This window comes from Stegostoma tigrinum, chromosome 25, assembly GCF_030684315.1.
Source record: "Stegostoma tigrinum isolate sSteTig4 chromosome 25, sSteTig4.hap1, whole genome shotgun sequence".
NCBI lineage: Eukaryota > Metazoa > Chordata > Chondrichthyes > Orectolobiformes > Stegostomatidae > Stegostoma > Stegostoma tigrinum.
The window spans coordinates 45,934,861-45,959,785 of NC_081378.1; the positions used below are offsets into that span (position 1 = coordinate 45,934,861).

Below are 24,925 nucleotides of genomic sequence, written 5' to 3' on the forward strand. Positions count from 1 at the left end.
CAGGCCCCATGCCCTCCGTGAGAGGCGGGGCCTTGGCCAATGGGTGGGGACGCCTGTGAATCACTGCCCTGCTCCACCCATAAGGGGGACGGACACTCCCGTCAGTCACATTCCAACCCCACCCCTTGGGGGCGGGGACCCTGTCAATCAAGAGTAGATTGCGGTGTTGTCCTGCCTCCGGAAGTGATGTGTTCTCGGTTTCTAGGGGGTGTTGTGAGGAGGTGCGTCGCTTCCGGAGGACGTGGCGGCTGATGTGGATTTGGAGAAGCCGATGAGAATTTGCGGCCGTCAACATGATTTCCCTCACGGACTCGCAGAGTAAGTGACCCCTCCTGGGGCCGCGGCAGGTTGCAGGCGCCGTTGGGCCGGGCTGTAGGGGAGAGAGCCGGCCCGTGTCTGCCCTTAGAGGATCCTAGCGCTTGCGGCCTTGGGCCCAACCTGGCTTCAGGAAACAGCTGCATGCCCCGAGTATCCAGTTCGGAATCGGAGACTTTGGCCTTAGTGAAGCAAGAGGCTTTCCAGGTGTGAGCATAGGCTCGAGGCACTGGGAGTTCCTCGTAAGAGAGCACTGGACTTCCCAGTGACTGCCCTGTCCCACTGTGGTCACTAACGAAAGAAATCCAACTCCCTAGCAACATTCCATAAGTGGCCGTGTCTGGGCTTCAAATCAATGAACCACACAATGCCAGTATGTTGCAGATCACTTGGGGAAATCTCTGCTTTCCTTTTGTGGTAATTAATTAAATGTCCCGCTGTACAGTGGGCTGGAGAGAACAACTTGGCCTGCTGTGTTCATCCAGCTCCACTTTGTTATCTCGGATTCTCCTTCCATCATCTGCAGTTCCCACTACCTCTGATCGCCATTAAAAACCTACTCATGGGATGACCGGAAAATCTTTGAAAGAACACTTAATATCAGCATCACGCCTGTTGCAGCATTGTTTTATTGCATTTATAATATTTGTTCCTTGGATGTGCGAAGATGCCCTGCATGGAGACTACTTAGGCTCTTCTAAAATACACTTGAATAGCGAAGTCAATAGATTACTAAGTTGCGTGCCTGACCCAATGATTTTTAATGAACAAAGCTTTTAAAATGGAGGGAGTCTGCACATTAAATTTCAGATATAAATGCAATGCTATGAACTTACTGCATCTTAATTAATGGTTAGTCTTATGGGCTGTGACAGGCACTGTACCTGTCAGATGAAAACACTGTAAATGAAAGAACTTGCATTTGTAATGCACCTTTTGCCACTTAGGTCATCCCAAAATGCTTCACTGTCAGTTTGTACTTTTCTAAAATGTTGTAACGTAGAATACTGCATATTTTAAGTATTCAATCAACCCCTGCAGTAATGCTTTAGTAAAAAGTGTCCTGCACATTTCCTTAAACACTGGGACTTTTACATAACACATGATATTTTGTTTAATCAAGCTTAACACCAGACTAGGATTGCTTCTTGCTAAATTAAAAACCTGAATAGTTGTAGATGCCATCAGGAAGAGTTGTCAAATCTTAGCATTATTGCACTAAATGTCAGATTAGAGCTGAAGTTACATGAACACATTGACATGGTGTATCTGAAAACACTTGACATTGAGAAAGTAGCTATACATTTCCAACCTTATATCCAGGATGGTTGAAATAATCTAATCGAGAAGTAAGAATATTTCTTTCAGGGACTACTTGCAAAAAATGTCTGCAAGTGCTAGAATTGCAGTACTCTTGATTTTGCAGTACTCTCGTATTTCAAATTTCCTATAATTTTTCAGTTTTAATACGAAAATGTTATTGTATCTAATCAGGAATTGTAATGCCTTTAATGCATGTCAAATGTGCCGGGTAGTTTAATGAAGCTTTTGGTCCACGGATTTTCATTCTGACTAGAGGCTTACTTTTGTGCAGATAAATGTTCGGCTGCATAATGTGAAAATGGTAATATGATTCGAGCTTTCGTCTATCACTGAGTGTAATATGCTAAGGCTTGTGATAATCTTTCCAGCTGGCATTTCAAACTATTATTGCGTACAGAGGATAAAGAACTCTATATATAAATTTGTTTTCCAAATGTATTTATTTGTAACGCTATCAAAAAAAAACTTTCAGGTAGTGCAGAATTTGATTTACCTGCCTTGTCAGCTGGTGATTTTGTCAGGTGTCTATTGAAATTCTTCATGTTTATAGCACCTCATAGATTAAGTTAAGCTCACCTACTTCAATATTGTTGCTATTTCAAAACAAGCCGTGAATTGGGTTTCTGTGCTTACCTGTACCATTCACTGGAGGAAGTTGCCAAGACGTTTGGATACTGTATGTTTTAGTTTGAACCAAGTCAACCTGTATCAGTGCTTTGGACAATCGGTGACACATGGCCAATATTCAGTGCTGCCAACACGTTATGTGAAGGTTAGGAAATGTTCTGGTGCTTTGGTAGAGATGGGCTTGATTTTTTTTGTTCTGATGTTGTTTGAGATGCCAGTGAGCATTTACTGACTGTCTCTAGTTTCCTTTCAGAAGGTGGCTATAAGTTGCCTTGAACAGCTGCACTTGAGTGTCTGGTAAATTTACTCTGGGGTACCATTGGGGAGTTTTGAGCCAGTAACAAGTCAGGAAAGTGAGTGACCAGGAAGAAACTGTGTTAATTTTCTTTGTGCTTACTGCCTATCTTGTTCTAGGTCATTTGCTGTTGTTAAGCGACTTATATATGATGCATGTGATGGCCATGGCAGCACTGACATTGAAGGAAGTGGATGCTTGAGATGGTAGATGAGCTGTGAATTAAGTGGCTGCTTTGTTCTTCGAGCTTTTAGGTTTTTTGAATAGTACTTCAGCTACCCATGTCCTGGCAAGTGGTGATTCATCCATCAAAGTCTTGACTGCTTTGTTCTATGTGGTGGAACGGTTTTGGGAAATCACAAGGTGAGCCACATGTTGCACAATATCCAGCCTCTAACCTGCTTGTTCATCAGTGTGTTTATGTGATTCCCTTAAGATGTTGATGGTCCAGGATTCAGCAGTAGTATTGTCGTAGACTATTGGGTGATGGTTAGATTCTCTTTTTTTTGTTTAAAAAGTCAGAAATTGCAGCCGATAGGATCTGTTGTCAAATGTCATTACCACTCAACAGTCAAGCTTGTAGGTGCTCATATCTTGCTGTATGTGGGTATAGCCACATCACATGTCAGCTAAAAGAGCCTCAAAATCTTTAAAACAATACATCACAACAGTGACGACAGTTCAGAACTACCTCATCGGATGTGCTCTGCCATGAAGTGTTTTTATGATTTTTACATTTTAGAGCTTAAGGTATGATTAAATAGCATATTTTGTTTAGAAAATTTGATTGTTACATAATATCCATGTTCATATTATTCTCCTGTGTTAATATTCATCTGTTAGTTCAGGTGGTGGAACCTTATTGTAATGTATTTGTACTTATTGTTTTGCAGAAATTGGAATGGGATTAACAGGCTTTGGTGTGTTTTTCCTGTTCTTTGGTATGATTCTCTTCTTTGACAAGGCGCTTCTTGCGATAGGAAATGTAAGTTTAAATGACTAAACTTGTATGTTTCTCTAAAGTCTCATTGTACCCGTCTTGATGTGTAGACAAATCTTGCTATTTAGATAGTAAGCATTTTACCTCTTCTCTTTCTTAAAAGAACGCTTTTTATTAGTGCCTAGGTCTGTTGACTGTTCTTATGAAAAGAATTCCAGCTCTGATGTCTAATAGGTGCTGGAAAACCATTGAGCACGTTTTGATTTCTGTTTTTATAAACGCTTAAGCTGATTGTATGGAGCTAAATGACGATGGGATCGCAATGACAAAAAGTATTGTGCACTGCTGCTTAACTCAATTTGCTATTAGGCGAGGCTAGAACCTTGATTGTGAAACCGATATACTCCAGTAGTATGTAATGTGTTGCCTTGAACCATCAATTATAATTCCTCCCACTCCTGCCACCACACATTTCATAGCCTATGTTGCACGACCCCTTTTCTTTTGGCTTGCTTTTGTTCTTCATCAAATCTGTCTAGGTACACAAACTAAATGGGAAAGGCAAAATATGATTGCAACTGCTGGATATATTTTTCTCAGTGCATATGATATGATAAGTTTAAGGAGGCATTAATATATTGAAATCCAGATGTCAGTACCAGAACTGATGCCTGTCTTGTAAACTTTCAGCTAACCCTTTTGAAACTCAGGGGATTACAGACCAGTGAGCTTCACATCAGTGGTGGGGAAACTATAGGAGAACATTAATCTCTACTTAGAGAGGCAAGGTTTGATCAGTTATAGGCAATATGTCTTTGTCGGAGAGAGATCATTGTCTAACAAATCTGAATATTTTGAGGTGGTGACCGGGAGTGTAAATGAGGTCAGTGCAGTTGAAGTAGTTTATAGATTTCAACAAAGTTTTTGATACAGAAGGTAAAAGCACGTGGGATCCAGGGTAAAATTGTATAAGCGTCTAGGCCTGAAACATCAGCTTTTGTGCTCCTAAGATGCTGCTTGGCCTGCTGTGTTCATCCAGCTCCACACTTTGTTATACACTGGGATCCAGGGTAACATAGGATTGGGATCAAAAATGGATTTAGTGGTAGTAGACAGGAAGTGGTAAAAGGCCGTTTGTGTGCCAAAGAACGGTATCCAGTGTTGTACTACAGGGGTGAGTGCTGAATCTCTCATTGTTTGTGACATATACAAACAGTATGGATGAGAATATCGAGGAGAGGGTGATAAGTAAGTTTGTGAATGACACAAAGATTTACTGGGTGTTGATAACGAGGAAGAAATTCTTGGCTTACAGGAGGATGTAGTTTGGTCAGATGGATAGATCAGTTGCAGATGGAATTCAACCTATGTGTGAAATGAAGCACTTTGGAAGAAATAATGAGACAATGGAATTGTCTTCTGTACTGTATGATTCTATGATTTCTGCCCACAAGTGACTGGTTTTCTTTTTCCTTTAGCTTTTTTAAAATGGCCTGATTGCTAAGGAAGTCATCAAGTACACCTAAGTTATTTGCAGAACATACAGCTATTATACTATTTCACACTAAAGAATCTTCGTGCTTAGGATAAATTACACTTTCACTTGATAGAACTTGCAGTTGGTAAGAAATAGATGAGAGATTCAGAGTAAGAATGTAGGTTTTGAAACTGCGTTAAAGATATTATAAATGTATGATTTCAACTATCTCAGATCAGTCCTTCAAGCAAACTTTATTCTTTCTTTTTACAGATTTTATTTGTGGCAGGCTTGTCTTTTGTAATCGGCTTAGAAAGGACTTTCAGGTTCTTCTTCCAGAAACACAAAATGAAAGCCACAGGCTTCTTTCTGGGTGGTATTTTTGTTGTGCTGATTGGCTGGCCAGTAATAGGCATGGTTCTTGAAATTTATGGCTTCTTTCTTTTATTCAGGTAAGATAAATGTGAACTCTTACTGAGCTTATTCTCCATGTGATTGTCCATGAAATTATGTTGTCATGTTACAAATAGCTGCTTTATTTTGAGTAATATAATTATTTTTAGAGTTAGATTTCTAGTTCCAGTAGTAGTTTGACGAACATATAAGACATTGGAAATCGTGATCTGAAGACTTTAGATTTCAGAACTCTGTTAAATTTAAATGGCATTGCTCAGCCAGGACTCCAGTGTTAACTGCTTTCGTTTAGTTACTTTACAGAAACTGTTATCTGATTTCGGTGTCTTTCAAATAAGGAAATTATTTTATTTTTAAAAGTTTTCCCTTTTTTTGGGATGTGGGCGTTGTTGGCTAAGTCAGCATGATTTCCCATCTCTCGTTGTGCTTGAGAAAGTGTTGGTGTGCTGCTACCTTGAACCACAGGAGTCCTTGAGAAGTAGGTGCGTAAACATTGCTGTCAGGAAACAAGTTCCAGTTTTTTCACCCAACAACAATGAAAGAACAGCAGTATATGTCCCAAGTCAATATGGTGTGTGGCTTGGATGGGAACTTGCAGTTGATGACACTCCTGTGCATTTACTTCCCTCCTACTTCTAGGATTCTTCTAGGACAGTGCTGTTGATAGAGCTTTTATGAATTTCTGGAGTGCTTTTAAATGATGCACTTTGCTGTGGCTGTGCGTTGACTATAGATGGAGTGAATGTTGAAAGTGATGGATGAAGTGCCAGTGAAGCTGGCTGCTTTCTCTGGCTTCCTGTGTGTTGTTAGAGTTGCACTCCCCAAGCAAGGGTGAAGTATTCTATCATACTCCTGATTTTTGCTTTGTAGATGGTGTACAGAGAAGCCAGGAGGTAAGTTATTCGCTACAGGGTTCCCAGCCTCTGACTTCCTCTTTGTCTGCAATTTTTGTGTGGCAAGCCAAGTTCACTTAGTTGTCAATAGTAGCCCCTAAGATGGTGATTGTGAAAGATCTGACCATGGTAATGCCATTAAATGTCATGGGAGTGGCTCGACTCTCTAAAGGAGGTGCACGTTGCCTAACAACTGCATGATGTGAGTGTTACTTACCATATTATCAGCTATGTATGGATATTGTCGAGATCTAGATCTTGCTGCACATGGATATAAAATGATGGAGTGGACTCGATGGGCCAAATGGCCTTATTTCCACCCCTATATCTTATGGTCTTATAAGTTGTGACTGATGCCAAATAGTTGTGACTGATGCTAAATATTGGGCAATCATCAATGAGCATCCCCATTTCTGAAGATTTGATAGAGGAAAGGTAGTTGAAGGTGGCTGGGACACGGACACAGATCTGAGAAACCACTGCTTTTCTGGGACTGAGATTATTAACATTCAACAGCTACATTCATCTTCAGTTCAAGATATGACTTCAAACAAAGGAGAGTCACCCCCAATCCTTATTAATTTGAGTGTGCTTGACATCAAGGAAAAATCATTCTCATTTCACCTGTGGAGTTCAGCTTTTTTGGCCATGTTTAGTCCAAATGTGTAATGAGATCAGGAACTGAGTGGCCATGGTGGAACCCAAACTGAATATCAGGTATGTGGGCAATTGCTTTTAAGTGCTGCTTAACTGTACTTAACATCTCCTTCCGTCACTTTGCTGATTTGGACTGATGGGGGAGTAATTGTTCAGATTGGATTTGTCCTGTCTTTTGTGTACAGGATGTACATGGGAAGTTTTCTACATTGCTGATTGGTGCCTATGTTATAACTGTACTGGAATAGCTTGGCTAGTGGTGCAGCTACTTCTGAAGCACAGACCTTCAGTGCAACTACCATGATGTTGTCAGAGCCCATTGCCTTCAGTGCAACTACCATGATGTTGTCAGAGCCCATTGCCTTCAGTGCAACTACCATGATGTTGTCAGAGCCCATTGCCTTTGCAACATATGTATTTTCTAAATACCCAAAGTTTAATTTTCTAAAATTCTGTTTCTTTCCCTTTGTCTCTGCTAGGGGTTTCTTCCCAGTCGTGGTTGGCTTTATTAGACGAGTGCCTATATTAGGCTCAATTCTGAATTTACCTGGAATAAGCTCAGTAAGTATTTGTATTATTCAGTGCATGTTAAAAATGACAGGATTATAATTTAAAGACTTTTTTTTTCAAAATCCAGAATGCTTAATGGTGTATTTAACTGATGGCTGTTCCAAAGACTACAGTCAGTGGCGGGCAGTGAATTTCAAGACCTGTTATTTAGTGAAACCATATGAAGTGAATTCTTGTTTGCAAGGAAATAAGTTAAAACAAGCATAAACTGGATAAATAATTGTGTTACACTATGAACCTTACTTCCAAATATGTATTGCATTTTGTCGGTTGAATGAAGTTGAATTTATAAAGGATTTTACTGTATTCTAAGATTGTATAAGTGCACAGGTACATATGAAAGTAAGAGTCAGGGAAAGGTAGTCTGCCAAGCTTATCCTGTACTGTGTTAGATCAGTCAATATCCCTGACCACCAAACTCCTCTATTAACAATCATGTCACTCCTACAATACACAAACAAAAGCTTTTCTTAAAAATAAAACATTAATGCAATGGGAATAACATTGAGGAAATTATTCCCATACCTTTCATTTCATTTACAGCAAAAACCTCTAACAAAATGTTGTAACTAAGTGCTTTTAGACACAAATCTTATTGACCCTCATCTTTGAATGTCAAATGAATTGCCCTCCATATGAGGAACTGAAAACTTGGCCACAAAGAACTATTCCTGGCTTAGTGTGAACAAGATCTTTAAAAAAGAAAAGTTCTTTTGACATGAGGTATCAAGGTTTTAGGAGTGATATAGCAAAATTCTTCGACCTTTGCAAAGTGTTGTCAACATGTGGAACAGACATCTAAATAGAATAGTGAATGCAAGGAATTTTGCAGTTGTTTGAGAAACAGTTGCATCTCTCCAGAGGTCCCTGTGGTCAAGTTTCAGCAAGATCAATGATAATGTGGCTGAATTACTGAGAACTACACATCCATAACATTACAGTAAAAGTTAGTTATGTCTTTGAGGGCGGTGGTATTTTCTCTGGTATGGTTAAGTATTGTGCTCATGAGTAGAATCTTTTGCCTAACTATGGCATCAAAAATATTGATAATTCTCAGGTAAATTTTGTGTAAACATTATTACCGGTGAAAGGAATGAAGAGAATAAGTATTTTAATATTGAGTACATCTCCCTGGTATCTTTTTCAATAGGGACCTCTTTTTGGTTTGAAAGAATTAGTTAAGTTTTAGTATTTGAGTTGTGTAAAATTAGATTATAACTAGTATTTACCCGTTTCTTCCAGTTTCACTTGGCCTTCAAACTGCATTGTGGCATTGGTAGGAGGTAGAATTGTCATTGAGGAAGCTGCTACAACTTTGAAAGAAATTGTTTTTCATAGGTGGTAGATTAGCTGAACTTTCTGATGTAGATTGGAGTGTAATACAAGTGGAGGTTCCCCAGCTGTCATCTAGTTATCAAGAAAACAAGTATGTGACTTCACAGCAGAATTTCAAGTCATTTTAATCCCTGGTATTCGGCAACAAACAGGTGGATTTGGTATTTCTGCAGTCAAAACTTTTAGACCCTATTCAGTATTAATGCTCAGACAGACACAGCACATCTAAACTTACACTTGTAGGTCCAGATTTATCTTCGTATTTTTGTCTTTGGCAATGCTATTATGTAACATGGTAGAATTAAGTAGTATTGCCTATCCAAAGAATTATGTAGATGATGATGATGAGCTACATCAAGCGATTTATTTTGATGTGCAAGCAACATGTGTAAATGATATGAGCGTTCTTTACATCATTGAAGAACTGAGTAGCCAGTCTTCATTATTTTAGACAGGACACTGAAGAATGTATGGCTGCAAATCCATATGGAAGAGATCCTTGCCATATTTTCAGCAGCAAATTTTTAAAGTGTATTGTTCAAATGAAATATTGATTTTTCCATTTTTTTGTAAGTTTGTTTGTATCAGTGACTATTAAGGAGCATAAGTTAATTATCTGTCCTTCGGAGGAGGAATTGCACGTACCCTGGTAATGTCTGAAAGTGCAAAAATGCGAAATGCTTTTTATGCATTAATAGTACCTGGTTCTGTATGTTGTGCATCAGTAAATATTCACCATTAAGCAGTTTATCCTGTTGTGAACACAGTTCAGTATTACCTTTTATTTGGATGATAGTCGTATTTTCAGACATGTTAAGGATAAGATGTATTAACTAAAATACAACTTCATTTCATTCTCTTTAAAGTGTAATGGTCCCTCTCCGACTCATAGGAGTGCCCATAGACTCTAATTCAAGAATAGGTCTTGTTTGCTTCTACAACTCTATTGAGCATATGTGCTGTGTAATGGCAGAAAAGTGGGCAAATTCACAAGAACAGAGAGACTGCCTGGACAGTGACTGCACAATGAGGAATTATTGAAAAAGCAAATTTTAAATCGTGCCAATTACTTCAAATCAGCATCAGGGATGGGACAGGGGGAGAAATTTGAATGAAATTGAAGATGAACTTCATTTCAAGAATAAGGAAGACATACCAAAGCTAGGTAATGATTATTTGTTTACGTTTAATATACATTAGGATTGAAGTGCAAAAGACAGGAGCAATGAAATTAATAAGCATTTTGTACAGTTCACTTTGAAAGGAATTAATGCTGTCATTGAAGGATTTTCCTGACTATTTGGTAATGATCACCAGTTAATTTGGTAAATGAAGAAAACCCTCAGAACTTTGAGAATGGTTCCTCTGGTTCAAAGATCCCAGTTTGAACATAATTGCTGTGCATCATCAACTACTCCAGGGACAGATTAAAATACAAGTCGAGGCAGAGATCCCATAGTGATCCAGTTCCCAGTGGTTTTGAGTTAAAGCTCAGAATGTAACAGGATAGTTGATGGGGAAAATTGAAATGAAACATTAGTATTATCAATTGAGTCCTGAGGGCATGCATTTTTGGAGCAGAGTAGAAAATGTTTTGTTCTGCATCTTGCCCATGTCATTAATGACTTTATCATACAAAACAAAACTTGCACTTTCTACTGCTTGTTACTTCCCCTAATCAGAGAAGCTTTTTGTTATGTTAATTGCATTAGCAGATTATCTGTTTCTCCCACAATAATTATATACCATTGTTTAATAATTGAGTAAACTTTGAAGTAAGCCCTTACTTGTGAGTTTTCCATCAGAGCATTCTAGGTCATCTAATTTTCATGTTCTGCATGCATGTTTAATTACGACTAATTAAGCCACTCTAAAGTTCTATCTTGTGTGGGCTATCTTTCAGTTTCTTTGTGTAACGTGCAAATCTAGTTCCTGGGAGAGAAATGTACAAGAATTTGTTTACATAGTCAAGCCATGTAAATTTTTGAATAATGAATGTATTTAATGGAAATATATTTCTTAAAGTGCAAATACAGTGTGAAACAACAAAATCCCAGAAATGCCCTGCAAGTTTGTCAGCTTCAGCAAAAAGAGCAAAGAGTCATAGAGATGTACAGCACAGAAACAGACTCTTAGGTCCAACTCATCCATGCTGACCAGATACCATGAATTAATCTAGTTTTATTTGGCCCACATTCCTCTAAACCCTTGTATTCATGTACCCATCTAGATGCCTTTTAAATGTTGTAATTGTCCCAGCCACCACCTCCATCTCTGGCAGCTCATTCCATACACGCAGCAACCTCTTGGTAAAAGAAAAGTTGCCCTTTCCCCTCTTCCCCTCTCACCTTTAAACCTACGGTCCCTATCTTCTCATTAGTTTTGAGGGATATCTGCTGAAAATATAAGATGCCTCTTACCTTTTAGAGGCTTTCCCATGTCGACTGTGTTCCCAGTATTGTTTGTATTTTTTTGTAGTGACCAACACACATTGGGAATTAGTAGTAGATTTTATTGGCACATGTACTCCAGTACAGGGATATGAGTGAAAAGTGTACAAGTTTGCCTTTCCTGGCACCATCTTGGGAACAAAGATACCTAGGTATAAAATCTTAGGTACATCTGCAGTGGTGGATTTATTTAGGTCAGTTATTTTTTGGCAGACTGGCACGTTTGATATTTGAGAAAACCTCTACTTGGAAATAAAAGATGTCTTGATATTGTAACAATGTGTCATTCAGTTCATTTGATAGCAGTCTGGCTTTGTACCTGAAGTTGTGTGCTTAAATACCACAGCAGGACTTGAATACATGACCTTTTTGCAAGTCCAGTGTAGTATTAAGTGAATGGTAAATTTAGAATTATCAAGTATCTGAAGATAAAGTAGGATTGTATCTTCTTGTTGGACCAAGTTTAAAGGTCTATGATGCAGTTTGTAGCGAGTGCTGCAAGTTCTCCTGATACCCGAGTTATATTCCAGTCTGAACCAAAAATACCAGAAGTGGATAATTGATCATTCATCTTGTTGGTTTCAGTGTCTTGCTGTGTGTGATTGACTGCTGCATTTGACAACAGAACAGCAACACTGATCACACTTTAGATGTAATTTGTTGTTTACGAAATGTTTTAGAATGTGCCGAAGATGTGAACTTTTGCGTTGTTGCTAATCTTTTCCTTGTACTGCAGTGTTCTCATCTGCCTTTATGATATTCAGCATTCTGCATTTTAATAACTTTCCATTCATGCGAATGAGGGGAAAATGAGTTGTGAATGATTGCCAAGTCCAAATTCAGTAACCAACTCTACGTTGTGATTGTCGTGTGCTGCAGTAGGTTGAAGTGGTATTGGTTAGAGTAGAAGAATTAGTCATTGCAAAAAACGTTTTATTTTAAATTAAAGTGACCTTTCAAATTGGAATAATCCAAAACACACAGCCATAGACTGATCAGTAGCACATTGACCTTATCAGAATTTCTGCTATATATTCAGATAAAGTGTCTCACAGTCAAATCCAATTTATATTGACTTGATTGTGGACTACCATGCAATGGTAGAAAACATTATCTTCCCTACACTTTGTAAAATGCCCTTCTAAGATAATACTTCCTGGAGGTCCATATTCAAAATCCCAATCTCAGTTCACAGCTCCTTTTTATGTTTAAACGACCCACTGCTTTGCATTCTGTTCATTTTTGCCTTTTGTTTAAATGAACCTTCAAGAAAATGTGTTTACATAATCAAACCATCTAACACTTTGAATAATGAATTTACTGGTGCTATGCGACTTGTTAACAATTGTTCCGTTAAATATCTTTAAAGCTGACGATATCATAAAGGAGGCTGAGCATGAAGTACGTATCTTGTTATATTTTCATAATGGTCTTGTTTGCATAACCTGGAGGAAAAGCTGCTTCCTATAGCAGTATAATTTAGCATTCTTTTTAAGCAATGATATGTTGTGAACTTAAAACTATAGAGCAAAGAATTAGTTCCTCTGCCACTGGCTAGAACTATTTCACAAAGGACAGCTTATAGCACAGTTGCAGGGATTATTTGCTCAGTTTGCTATCCATTGTGGTTGATAAATTGAAAATGACCATTGGCACACCTGTAATTTTTCAGCAAGCTACTTGCTGCATTTTAAACCCTACCCCTCTTTTCTGAGATCGGAAAAGATCTCAAAGTCTTTACTGTTTCTAACTGAAATGAATTTGTTTTTCCCCATCTATTGCCAGGTTTCGGCAATCTGATTTGTTATTCCAATTGATTATTGGAATGCTTCAGCTTTTAGATTTTAGCGCATGCTGCAAATGCACAAGGGTTAGTCATGAGTTTAAATACCGATAACATTCATTTTTAATGGTGCAAATATTAGTACCACTACCAGTTTCTTCCAGGAAGTAATTCAGCGCATGAACCTATTAATTTGAAATGTATGGGCTGAGATGCTTGACTGAAGTATCCCTGAGCCATGCATCTTCCTTGTTTTGGGAAAATAGGCTAGGAACCTTGGGGATTTATTTAGTGCAAGCTGTTGGGAATTGCACTGTACTTCCCCTTCTATCTTGCCCAGCTATAGGTTAGATTTGAAATCCTACTGTGTAGAATATTTTCGGCGAAAGTCTGTGCCTTGCTTATCTGATCAAATTCATTACGGTCTTTTCATCTTTGCTGCTACATTAGATTATGGATTTCTGTGCTTTTACATTTTGTTTAAAATCTGAAGGCTAACTGCTTGAAAGCTGTTGAGATATGTTGGTGGGGATTCATCAAAGAATTTAACTAGCTTTTACTTATGATTAATTATGGAAAGGAAGGCTGAAAATATTTGGGTAAAGGAGAAGACCAGTGTTTACAAAATGAAAGATACTAACCGTAGAGATAAATTGCTTGATGCCTATGCTGTGGATATCTAAGATATTAGGAATTGAGAATAACATGAAACAAAAAGGAGACCATCTGGAAATAATCAGGTCAGGCAGCATCAATGTATAGAAGGACAGAATTAACATGTCAGATTAATCTGTAATATATTAAAAAAGCAGAAAAGTCAAACCATTCATTTCTTCAAAATTATATAATCTTGTTTAATATTAACCGTTCCAGATGAGGTTCAAGGATACGTTTGTTTTGGTTTGAAACCTAAGATCACTTTTTTATATAGGAAGGGAGCTTCCATTTGGAAAGTGTTATTTGTACTCATTTGTTATTAAACAGTGCAGCAAGGAGAGCTGTGGATATGCATTTAATTGTCACCTGATTTAGGACAACTATGTCAAAGTCTTTGAATATTAAACATAATGAAATAACACCTCTTGGTTGTATTTTAGCTAATTACAGTTTCCTTTTGTTTTTGCAGTTTGTAGATAAAGTTGGAGACAGCAACAGCATGGTATAACAGAGACTGGATGGACAACTACAGAAGCATACTGTATAATTATATTTATAAGGTTTACCTAAGGAAAACATTTCTAAATTTATATTTTACTGAGTTACCTGTGTAGGAACAAATAAAACTTGATAACGTTCTTTGTACCAAGCTACTTTGTTAGAGAGGAGAGGTGGTCATGGCATTGAATTCCACTCTCTTCAACCTGTCCTCCCCTCCCCATTGTTCCAGCTGTCTTTTCATACAGAATGCCTGAAGCCACAGCCTCCAGCAGAGAGGGCAAGGTAGGCTGGAATGTGGGCTGAACCACTACCAGCATCCATGCTGCTCGTTGATCAGCAGGAAGGAAGTGAGCCTTAAACTGGCTGAGTTGGACCAGATAAGACCAACTAAAAAGGAATATCTTTCTATTTAAACCTTATTTGATGAAGGCAAGCAATTATTGAAATACTAGAAGGACCCTGACCCACCTGGCCACTTTTTTTGGTTTGCCATTTAAGTAATACAACACTTGAATGGGCACACCTTGTCCCATTTTTCACTTAAAAATACATGTGATCTTGATCTTTTAAATAAAAGTAAATAGCTTTCATTTCTGATTGTCTTAGCCTTAATTGTGTGTGTCTCACTGCAGTTATTTTTGATCACTTTATTGTCTCTTGTGTTGTACCTGTATCTTTTTATGTGAAAGATCAGGTTAATGACGAGTTTTATCTTTCATGACTGCCTCACTTGGCAGGGATTTTGTGCAAATTAACATGACTGATGTATTATGTACCTTTAGCAGACGGTGATTACAGTTGTTAAAGCAGATTTTTTTTAGGTTATATTTTCAAACATGAACATTTTTCTTGGTGTTAAAACTAATGTAAATAAATGTTTGAAGCAAATGATTATCACTTTTTTTAACAAAATGTGCCCTTAATATGACAACACTTACAACAGTGAGTTGTTAAAACTGAGAATCAATATGTTTTGCTTGTTCATGTAGGTTTGTGTAAGGCCTGTACTTACCTGCCAATGGAAGGAAAGTTTGTTTTTTTATAAAGTGTCCTAAAAATAACATTGTCTTCCAATGGTACGGTTTTGTTCTTGACCAAAAGGAAATCCTACAATGGAAATTAACCTTTGTGATCTTTTAGAAAAAGAGATTAATAACATCCAAACTGGTGTATCAAAATTTGTCTGAAATCTTGGAAAATCTGATGTAAAAAAAATATATTGAATCTTTGTCTATATGGATGCCTGTTGCCTGTGTAACTTCTAAAATGAGACAGTATGAAAACACCAGAGCTGCTGGTCTAATTTTCATAACCTGAAATGGTATTTATACATGTATTTACATAAGGAACTGTCTAAGGTGCTAGTTTGACCGGGAGCAGAAACTAGGGGCAAGTTAATAAAGAATGAAACCAAGATGGTGTACTTTAGGGAAAAGAAAATTTGATTTTCTTTCATTTTTATAGATGAGTTTAATTTGACTATGATTCTGTATTGTGCACCAAAACAATATTACAAGTTTAAAGTACTCATTCCAGACCAAAGTTCATAGAACGCATTTGTGACATTTAGGGCAGCTGCTGAACATGTTAAGAGTTGCACTTTTTGTACCCTACTGCCCTTTGTACCCTTTGAGACTAGAAGTAACAGCATTGTGCATCTTTTCTAAATTGCAGAAAGAAAACAAAAAAATGCCCATGGTTTTTTCTTGTACTGAAAATTTTGCATGTATTTATTATATCAGTCTCTCCAAACATACACTTTCCACTGAACATGCTTCTTAATTTTTTGCATTTAATTTTTTTAAATTGTAGGTCATAAGTCAGGAAATTTTGGTGTGAATATTATTTTCCATTTTATGACTATGCAGTTCTTTCTGCCATGTCAGTATGTGTTGAAAGAAATCTTTGATTTGGAAAGCAGAAGATATCCCGACTAGTATGTTCCATGGTGAATATAATGTCACCAGGTTTGTAGAAGCACAACTCTCAAGTCCAGCTTGTCATCTGTATTTATGGGTTTTTAAAAATTGCTTGAGAATCAATCATACTTATCTCAGCAGCCCTCAGGCAGGTGGTTACTTGTGTAAATTTACCTGGTGCAAATTTGTATAGTTTTTCTAAGGTCATGAATAGAACTGTTGATCTGTTCTGGTGAGTTAACTAAAATAAACCAAATGTTGGCAAAACAGTGGATCTATAATGTTTTAATACTAGATAAAAATATGTAACCATGAAGTGATATTCTGAAAAATTTGAGTCCAGTTTATGTGGCCAGCCTTACAGGGCTTGTTTTCCAAAGATAGGATTGATCACTAAATTGATGCTGCAGATATATTACAGCTTGATGAATTGCTGAACACAACAGGAGAAAAGAGTAAAAACAGATTCAGTATAACTTGTAGTTGACAATTTAAAAAATCAGTTTAACTGAAGCCACTCCTCTTCTGATAGAAGTCTGAATCTAAAGCAAGATATGATTTCTCAAACATATGCAATGCAGTTTTCCAACTGATAATATTAAGATTCTGTAGAAATCTGTTGTATTTTTCTTAAATTCAATTCTTAGATTGTCATCTTGTGATCTAGTTGTACTACAAAGCAGGAACTTACTTCATTGACTGTGACAGTAGGCAATTGCAAAGGATATTAGGAGAATTAGCCACAGTCGTGATGTTGAAGAGAATTTTTTTTTGCATAGTTTTGAAAGTTGGGTGATAGAAATCATATTAGAACAGTTTAACAAGAACTCCCAAGTATGGGAGACTGATGTTTTAATTCTGAACCACTGATTTGAGAGAGAGAGAGACATCTGCACGTAAGCCAAGCTGAGAAGGAGGAAGGTGCAAACCAGAACACAGATTTGTGCAGGAAATGTGTGAATGTGTCAAATCCTTGTTCAATCTCTGATAGGCTCCAGTGAGGTAATGGAGATTGGCAATGACAGGACAGATTGAACTTTTTAGTACAGGACTTTCGTACATGATAGGATGAGAATGTTGGAGTAATCCAGAGGCTATTGGAAACTTGAGGACGGAGTTTCAGTGAAGGTGAAGTTGGGACAGAGGCGCATGAAGTTGCAGAGGTGGAAATCTCAGTTCATGGTCAGACAATGTTGAGTTTATGCACCATTTAATCCAAATTCAAAATAGATGCACTAGGGAACTATGGATCAATTCAACCACACTGAAACATAGAGGTTTTACTTTGCCATTGTTTGACCTGAAGAGAGTGATCATCTATTACAACTATTGAACTGAGACAAAAAAGTAGAGTTATATTTTAAGGTGAAGGCAGAGTTAGAAAATTGACTGATTAACCTTCAGCTGCATGAACCACAGGCTCTGGGATTCTCTTCTGAAGTATCTCTGCCTTTTCGAGATCAGTCCATCTCTTGGATCAAGCATTTGGTTGCATGTCCTAATGGTTCTGTAATTCAGTCCCAAATGTTGTAAATTCTGGTTTGAAGTGCCTTGGGTAATTTTTTTCGCAAATTAGAAGTGCTCTCTAAAGGCCATTACATGCAAACGTGCTAACTTGGAAAATTAGCAAATGCTGACAGACCAATCAAGGCAGGCCCAAATTAAGGGCAAGGGATCTATGCAGATGAATTAGACTGAAAATGCAGTGGCCATTAGCTAATTATAATTTAAGATTCAATAATCCCATCATTTCATTCCCTTCCCTTCTAGAGGAATAAACTGCTTCAAAATAATGAATATCAGTGATGGATTTAGATAAAAGTGCAAAAATCCTTTCTCTTGGCCAATTAGCAGCATCTGAAATTTGAAAGTAAAAGTAGGTCTGATGATTGCAGTTATGTTTTGGCCTCTGGTAAATCTGAGCTCAACTATATCATTTGGATTTGTGAACCAAAATCTTTAATAATAGTCCGATGACATATACAAAACTGTGCACTCAGTCCCTGCCCTGACCCAACTGCAGCCTGGAGGCAGTTGTGGGATGATCTGCATTGAAGGTACAATTTGCTGATTTTTAACAGAGATTACTTCTAGATACATTTTGGAGGGGTAAAGCTGTTTGTATGACTGAAATAATTGTATGATGGATTTCTGATGAAGGGCCACCCATACATTTTAGCCTGTTTATTTCTCATGCCGAATTGCTGTATATTTAAGTTATTTTCTGATGTGAGGCTAATAATTGCTGTTGATTATGGTATGTTAATGCATCACATGCACCTCTTACATTTCTCTGTTATTTTAAAGGGGTTAGTGCATATGAAGTGAAACAGGATACATCAGTAGACGTCATTAGTAATTTCTGTCCAATGGTTTCTCTGACTGACTGGAAATAAACATTTGACTTGAAACCTTAATGTGTGAAATCATGTTTTCCAAGAATAAATGGGGGTGCAGTTTGTGTTCATTCATGGTCTTTTAATACTAAACTGGAGATAAAGGTATTGTACTCTACTTACAAGTAAAACAACCACTAATTTTCATTCTATGTTAATTTCTGAGGAGGCATTCACATCTTACAATAACCATTTGAAAATTTAAATTCTGATTTTTACATTAAAAACACCCAGAAATTTAAAAGCTAGCATGTGTATAAAATTAAACACTAGCTGTTGAATAATTGTAAAATACCAGCTACCTCACTAATTTCATTTGGGAAGAAACCCGCCATTCTTTCCCAATCTGACCTCTGCCCCTCATTCAACTCTCTCGCACTCTCGCGCGCTCTCTCTCTAATCTGTTTGACTTTTTACTATCCTCCAAAGTGGCCTAGCAAGCCACTCCCAGGCAATTTAGAATGGACAGTAAATGCCGAGAGTACATTTTCAGCCGTGATCCTTGCTGTCTTTCCCTGTCATTGTTTACAGCTTTGGTAGAGATTGTGGTTCTATTTCCCCATGAAAGGATGGTAACAAAAGGATCACAAGAACACCCTGCTTTGAGTTTGAAAAAGAAACAAAAATTTGTTCACAAAATTGTCCACTGCCCACCTCAAGTATAATATTGCATTGTAGTAAAGTCTTAACTCTATACCTTTGAAAAAGAATTGGTAAAACTGTGTCATTCCTTGACAATTCCACAGTAATAGTTAATGAATTCATGGTAAATCAGCCCTCTGTCTCAAAGTGTGAACAGTACAGGACATAATTATAACTGTGTGTAAAACACTGATCATTGGTTAGGCTGGAGCAAGCAGCTGTGAAGAAAATTTATTTCTCCCCAAAAGCTGTTCTCTCAAGAAATAGAGATAACCAGGTGTCGAGCTGGATGAACACAGCAGGCCAAGCAGCATCAGAGGAGCAGGGAGGCTGATGTTTTGGGCCTAAAGGGCCTAGGCCTGAAACGTCAGCCTTCCAGCTCCTCTGATGCTGCTTGGCTGCTGTGTTCATCCAGCTCTACACCCTATGAAGAAATCGTAGGCAAACTCTTAATTGCTAGTCCCGACCTATTATTTCATCTTGAATTATATCTGCCTCACATTTGTGCGTAACTAGCTTGCATAAAGTAATATTGGATTGCTCTAATTAACCTTCAGCCCATCGTTCATTCAATCTACTTTATCCAGGCACCTCTGAGTGGAGTGGGGGGGAGGGGGGGGGGCTGTGTTTTCCCTGTTGTGACAACATCTAGATGTGAGATTGTTGACTGAGATACGGCGATGTTGGTTAGTACACAGCAAGGTCTTTATTGGAACAAATAGAGGTGGACTTACAGTAATCGATGGGCCAAATGGCCTTCCTTCCACTCCTATGTCTTATGGTCTTATAACCAGTGTGAGGATGCTAAAGTCATTAAAATCACACTGGACTCATACTCTGAAAGCTCTGGTCTTGTGGGTTCAAAGGGCAACTGGTGGAATTTGAATTCAATTAAATATCTGCAATATAAAGTGAGTGGTGGTAACCCTAAAATATGATGAATTGTGGAAAATCTGGTTCATTTAATATCCTTTTAAGGCAGGAAATTGGTGTTAATTGTTCTGCCTTACATGTGGCACCAAACCTACTGAAGTAGCCAAGCTAGAGGATCATATTAAGGCCAACAATGCCTAATCCCATGAAACAAAGATTGATTTGTATTTTAAACCCATTAATCTCCCATCTAAAACAACAGACTAAATTATCAGGAGAAAAACCGAATATAGCTAAATTAATAATATCAAACTAATACAGAGGGGAAAGATCCAAGGACTAGCCTCTGATTTCTTTGTTGAAATGATGCCCAAAGTGGACTGTAGGGAAGGCTTCACCTATCTCTAGAGGGAAATGTGACATACTGTCAAAGAAAGGGTGATTGTTTAAGCTCAAAAATATATGAAAGAACCTGGGTGTTCTTGTGGGCTGGTCACTGGAAGCAAGCATGTCAGCAAACAGTCAGCAAGACAAACAACATGTTGACCTTTGCAGAATAGTCATACTGTATTTGTGCAGGCCTTTGGTGACGCCTGCTTTTTTATTTACAGGTTTGGTCTCCTATCAAAGCCAGGGGCAAGTTTTTTTTTAAAAAAAACCTGCCATTATGGCACTGCAGTAAACTTGGTGCGCAATGTGCTCAGCCATTGTCATAGCCAAAAGAATTAATAGAACTCTTGCCTCAGCTATAATTACCTTGTGCTAATCCTGGCAGTGTGTTGAAATATTAGTGGGCTGGTCTGAGCCAAATAATGTGTGAGATGGTCATGTATGGGAAAGGTGGAAATTGCAATGGTAATTTCCATTCATTGAAACATGGAATTGTCAATGCCAACTTGGCTCAAGAGAAGAAAGATTTTCTGGGAATTAAGAGTTTTGCATTGATGCTACTATGGTATTGCGGTGAGTAAACTGTATTGTTCACATGAAAACTTTATATTTGGGATATTTCAAATCCTTTTGTCTTGTGGCACATTTGGTAAGCATTACTGACAGTTCTCTTATCTATGTTTTAAAAAAGGTCAAAGCAGTTCTGCTCTAGGGAAAGGTTTCCATTTATCCTAATAGCAATTGACATTTTTGATTTCTGAACATTGCAATTACCTCCCTGCTTCCTCAGAATGTGCAATTATAGTCACACAAAAAAGTTGTGTTTCTCTTCATCATTGGATGTCTTAACCTTTTCTTGTATTCTGCTGGATCAGCATTGTCTGGCATTCGACAAAGAAAAGTTCAGTTTTCAGTTTTCTCTTTATTTAAAGATTGATATTTTAAGTAAAAAGTTTTCTTGGCCGTTTGATTATAATATTACAAAGAATATTGGTGACAATATTATCATCTCAGTTTTGCTCTGTGGTAAAGAGGTGGTGCTCATCTTACACTTTACTGACTTTCTCTGCGTTTGTCCATGAAAAATGCTTCTGTTTCAGCATCAGGTTCAATGTGACACACTTTACAGGGGTGAAATCAGAGTAGACTCCGAACCAGCAGCTTAAAGCAGAAATTATAAATTTGATTGAATTGATGCACAAAGCAAAATTTAAGAGGGCATGAGACAGATGAAGTTAAAGAAAAAATGAGACACAGAAGCTAAGCAAAAGTTATTTTTTAAAAAACAAACTCCATTTGTTCTGAAGGAGTGAAATTCTACATTTGTAAACGTCATTATCGACGGCTCAAGAGGTTGTTCTGTTGTAATTGTCACTTATCGTGTCATTTAAATTCCCATTTCCAAAGACATTAACCACATGTTTCAGATTCTTAAAGTATCGAAATGGTGAACAAATACAACAAGTTCATGCTATTTCAGCCAGAATCCAAGGGAAAAGTAAATAAAAACAGAGGTGGTCCATAAATCATTTCAAGCATACTTCAACATTCAATAAAATCATAGCTGATCCTAGAATTCAGCGCTACTTACTTGTCTGATTCCCATATCTTAGCTTCCTTTTACAGACCAAAATTCTAATGATCCCAAATTTCAATACGTTTAATAATGTGTTTCCTCTAGGGTAGAGAATTCCAAAGATTCACAACCTGCTGAGTGAAGATTTTCTTTCCCCCTCATCCCAGTCTGAAACAGCTGACCCCTTTCTCCTGAGACTCTGCCTCTAGTCAGGAAACATCTTCTCAACTTTCACCCAGTCAAACCGTCTGTATCATGGTGTTTCAATGAGATTACCTTACTGTTCTGAAAGAGTATAAATTCATTCTGAACAATTCCTTCTCATAAAAAAATCCAATTTGTACCACTTCACTCTTAGCTCTCTGAAAATGATATTACTGCATGCCTCACCAATGAAATATCTTGTATATTAAGTACCTTTTATAAGTTTGTAAAAACTGTTAATTATTGTTAAACAACATGCCTACCACTGAAAATTACCTAATAAATGGGGGAGTCTCATTCTTTGAATTTTTAATTGCTGTTTTAGAAGGCATTCATCCGACTGAATGACGAGGAAGTAAAAGTGGTAAAGGATGGAGAATCCAGATCAAATTACCTTCTGCAAAAAGCTTGAAGCATCAGCATCCTGGGGGAAGTTCTCTGTACATGGCCAGCAAATGGATCACAATAGCACTAACAACCATCTGAAGGCTTGGGGATGAGTATAAGTGATTGTAACAATTTGGTTAGGACTGCATTAGTAATAGATGTGATATGAGGAGTGGACACTAACTTTTACAGTTTAAGTTGAAGTTCCCAGTTGTGATGCTGCCCAGCAGATATTTAAATGCTGAGGCATAATGGAGAATAGCTAATCTCCATGGTGCATCTGAGACCTAACAACGTAGGAAAGAAAAAGGATCAAAATCTGGACATTATGAAGTCAGTGATCGCTTGATCATTCCCGCCAATACATGCTTGAGTAGATCAGAAAACACAACATATGCTTAAGAATGGTCAGGAAGAGGGTTTCATTTTTAAAAGTAAGTGACTCCAGATTCAGGGAAGATTGGAGGTGTTTCCCAAGGATTGACTGCATTTGAACCAAGAGAACAAATGAATTGTCAAAATGGACAATGGGGAATGGCCACTAAGCCATTGAGAAGGAAGAGGGGAGAATAGTAAATATGCAATCAATGTGGGCAAGTTAGAGCATAGAAATAAATGAGACCAGTATATGGTGAAAAGACTTAACAAAAATATTAACATGCAGAAGGAATAATGGGTTTGGTTTTATTCACTAGTGTGTCACCAGTTGGGCCAGCGTTTCTTGCCCTCCTTTAGTTACCTTTGAGAAGGTGGTCATTACCTCCTTGAACTGCTGCAGTAGGTAGATCCACAATGCTGTTAGAGAGGGAATTCCTGGATTTTGATCCAGTGGCACTGAAGGAACTGCAGTATATTCCCACGTCAGGATGGCGAATGGCTTGGAAGAAGACTTGAAGGTGGTGGTGTTCCCATATGTTTTCTGCCCTTATCTTTCTAGATGGAAGTGGTTGTGCATTTGGAAGGTCCTGTCTAAAGATCTTTGGAGAATTCCTGCAGTGCATTTTGTAAACAGTACACACTGCTGCTGCTGAGTGTTGGTGGTGGAGGAAATGAATATTTGTGGATGTGACACCAGTCAAGTGGGCTGCTTTATCCTGCAGGGCACCAAGCATCTTGAGTATTGTTGGAGCTGCACTGTCAGGAGAGTATTCCATCACACCATGATTTGTGCTTTGTGGGTGACGGACAGGCTTTGGGGGGGTCAGGAGCTGAGCTACTTGCTGTGGCAGTCCTAGCCTCTGAACTGCTGCTGTAGCCTCTGTATTTACATGGCAAATTTGATTGAGTTTCTGGTCAATGGTAATCAACAGAATGTTGACAGCAAGGGAATCTATGATGATAATGCCATTGAATTTGAAGGAGTGGCAGTCAGATTTGTCTTTTATTGAAGATTATCATTGCTTGCTATTTATGTGGCATGAATATCACTTGCTACTTTCAGCCCAAGCCTGTACATTGTTCAGGGCTTGTGGAGGAAAGAGTTGAATTGACCAGTTACAAAAAGGGAAAAGATGTTAATGTACTCTTTCACAGAAGTGGATTTATTACCCATCCTTAATTGCATCTTCAAGGTATTTAGGAGTCAATCACATTGTTGTGATTCACATATAACCCAGGACAGGTAAGGACAACAAATTTGCATTAATAGTCATTTAGCAATACCGAACTTGAGTATTTCTGACGAAAACACATTTTGTTGAAATTTTTGTATCCTGAGACATGAACTAGGAATTGGTTTGCACCTATTTTGTGGAGGTGGAACAGGCACGGTGGTGTAGATGTTCTTTCTGGCTACAAAAGACATGGTTGAATGTATTAATACATGTAAAAATTAAAGGCAACGTTTTCATAGTCCTACTGGACCATACAGTTGCTCTTTCATTAAAGAGAGACAACTAGTGGTGGTTTAACCCAAGGGTCACCACCTCAAGCAAGGAGAAAGGTTAAGAAGGAAAGTCTTTCCGATAACCTTAGCAGATACAGGAATTGAACCCATACAGTTGGCATCACAGTACATTGATCAATACATGTAGCTTCCAGTGCACCAAACTGCAAGTCCAACTGACAACTTAAATTTGTTGTTTGTGTAATTCCTTGCATGAATTACAGAATAGTCTTAGACCCTATTTTGCAGATTTTGCAAGCTCAGGATAGTTGGTACATTCAATGCTTCGCTTTGTGAACACCTCAAAGGATATGCTGTTCAGTACAACCCATCAGTTTTGGGATGTACAGACTAGATATTTGGTATAACACTGGCACTGAAATTCACATGCCACATTACTCACTTAGGGGATAAGT

At 37.9% G+C, this 24,925-nt stretch overlaps 1 protein-coding gene across 3 annotated transcripts; it reads left to right on the forward strand.

The window, feature by feature from the left end:
- Positions 1-191: 191 nt before the first annotated feature.
- Positions 192-18,567, forward strand: LOC125463151 (vesicle transport protein GOT1B). 3 transcript variants are annotated; one of them, XM_048553970.2, is made up of 6 exons: positions 2,791-2,923; positions 3,454-3,545; positions 5,251-5,429; positions 7,421-7,502; positions 12,666-12,697; positions 14,206-18,567. In XM_048553970.2, the coding sequence occupies exons 1-5, from the start codon at positions 2,893-2,895 to the stop codon at positions 12,678-12,680; spliced, it is 399 nt and encodes a 132-aa protein (XP_048409927.1). In that variant the 5' UTR covers positions 2,791-2,892; the 3' UTR covers positions 12,681-12,697; positions 14,206-18,567. The 3 variants fall into 3 exon arrangements, with proteins under 3 accessions (XP_048409926.1, XP_048409927.1, XP_048409925.1); XM_048553969.2 differs by lacking the exons at positions 2,791-2,923; positions 12,666-12,697 and adding an exon at positions 192-318; XM_048553968.2 differs by lacking the exon at positions 12,666-12,697 and having other exon boundaries at positions 2,794-2,923.
- Positions 18,568-24,925: the final 6,358 nt, after the last annotated feature.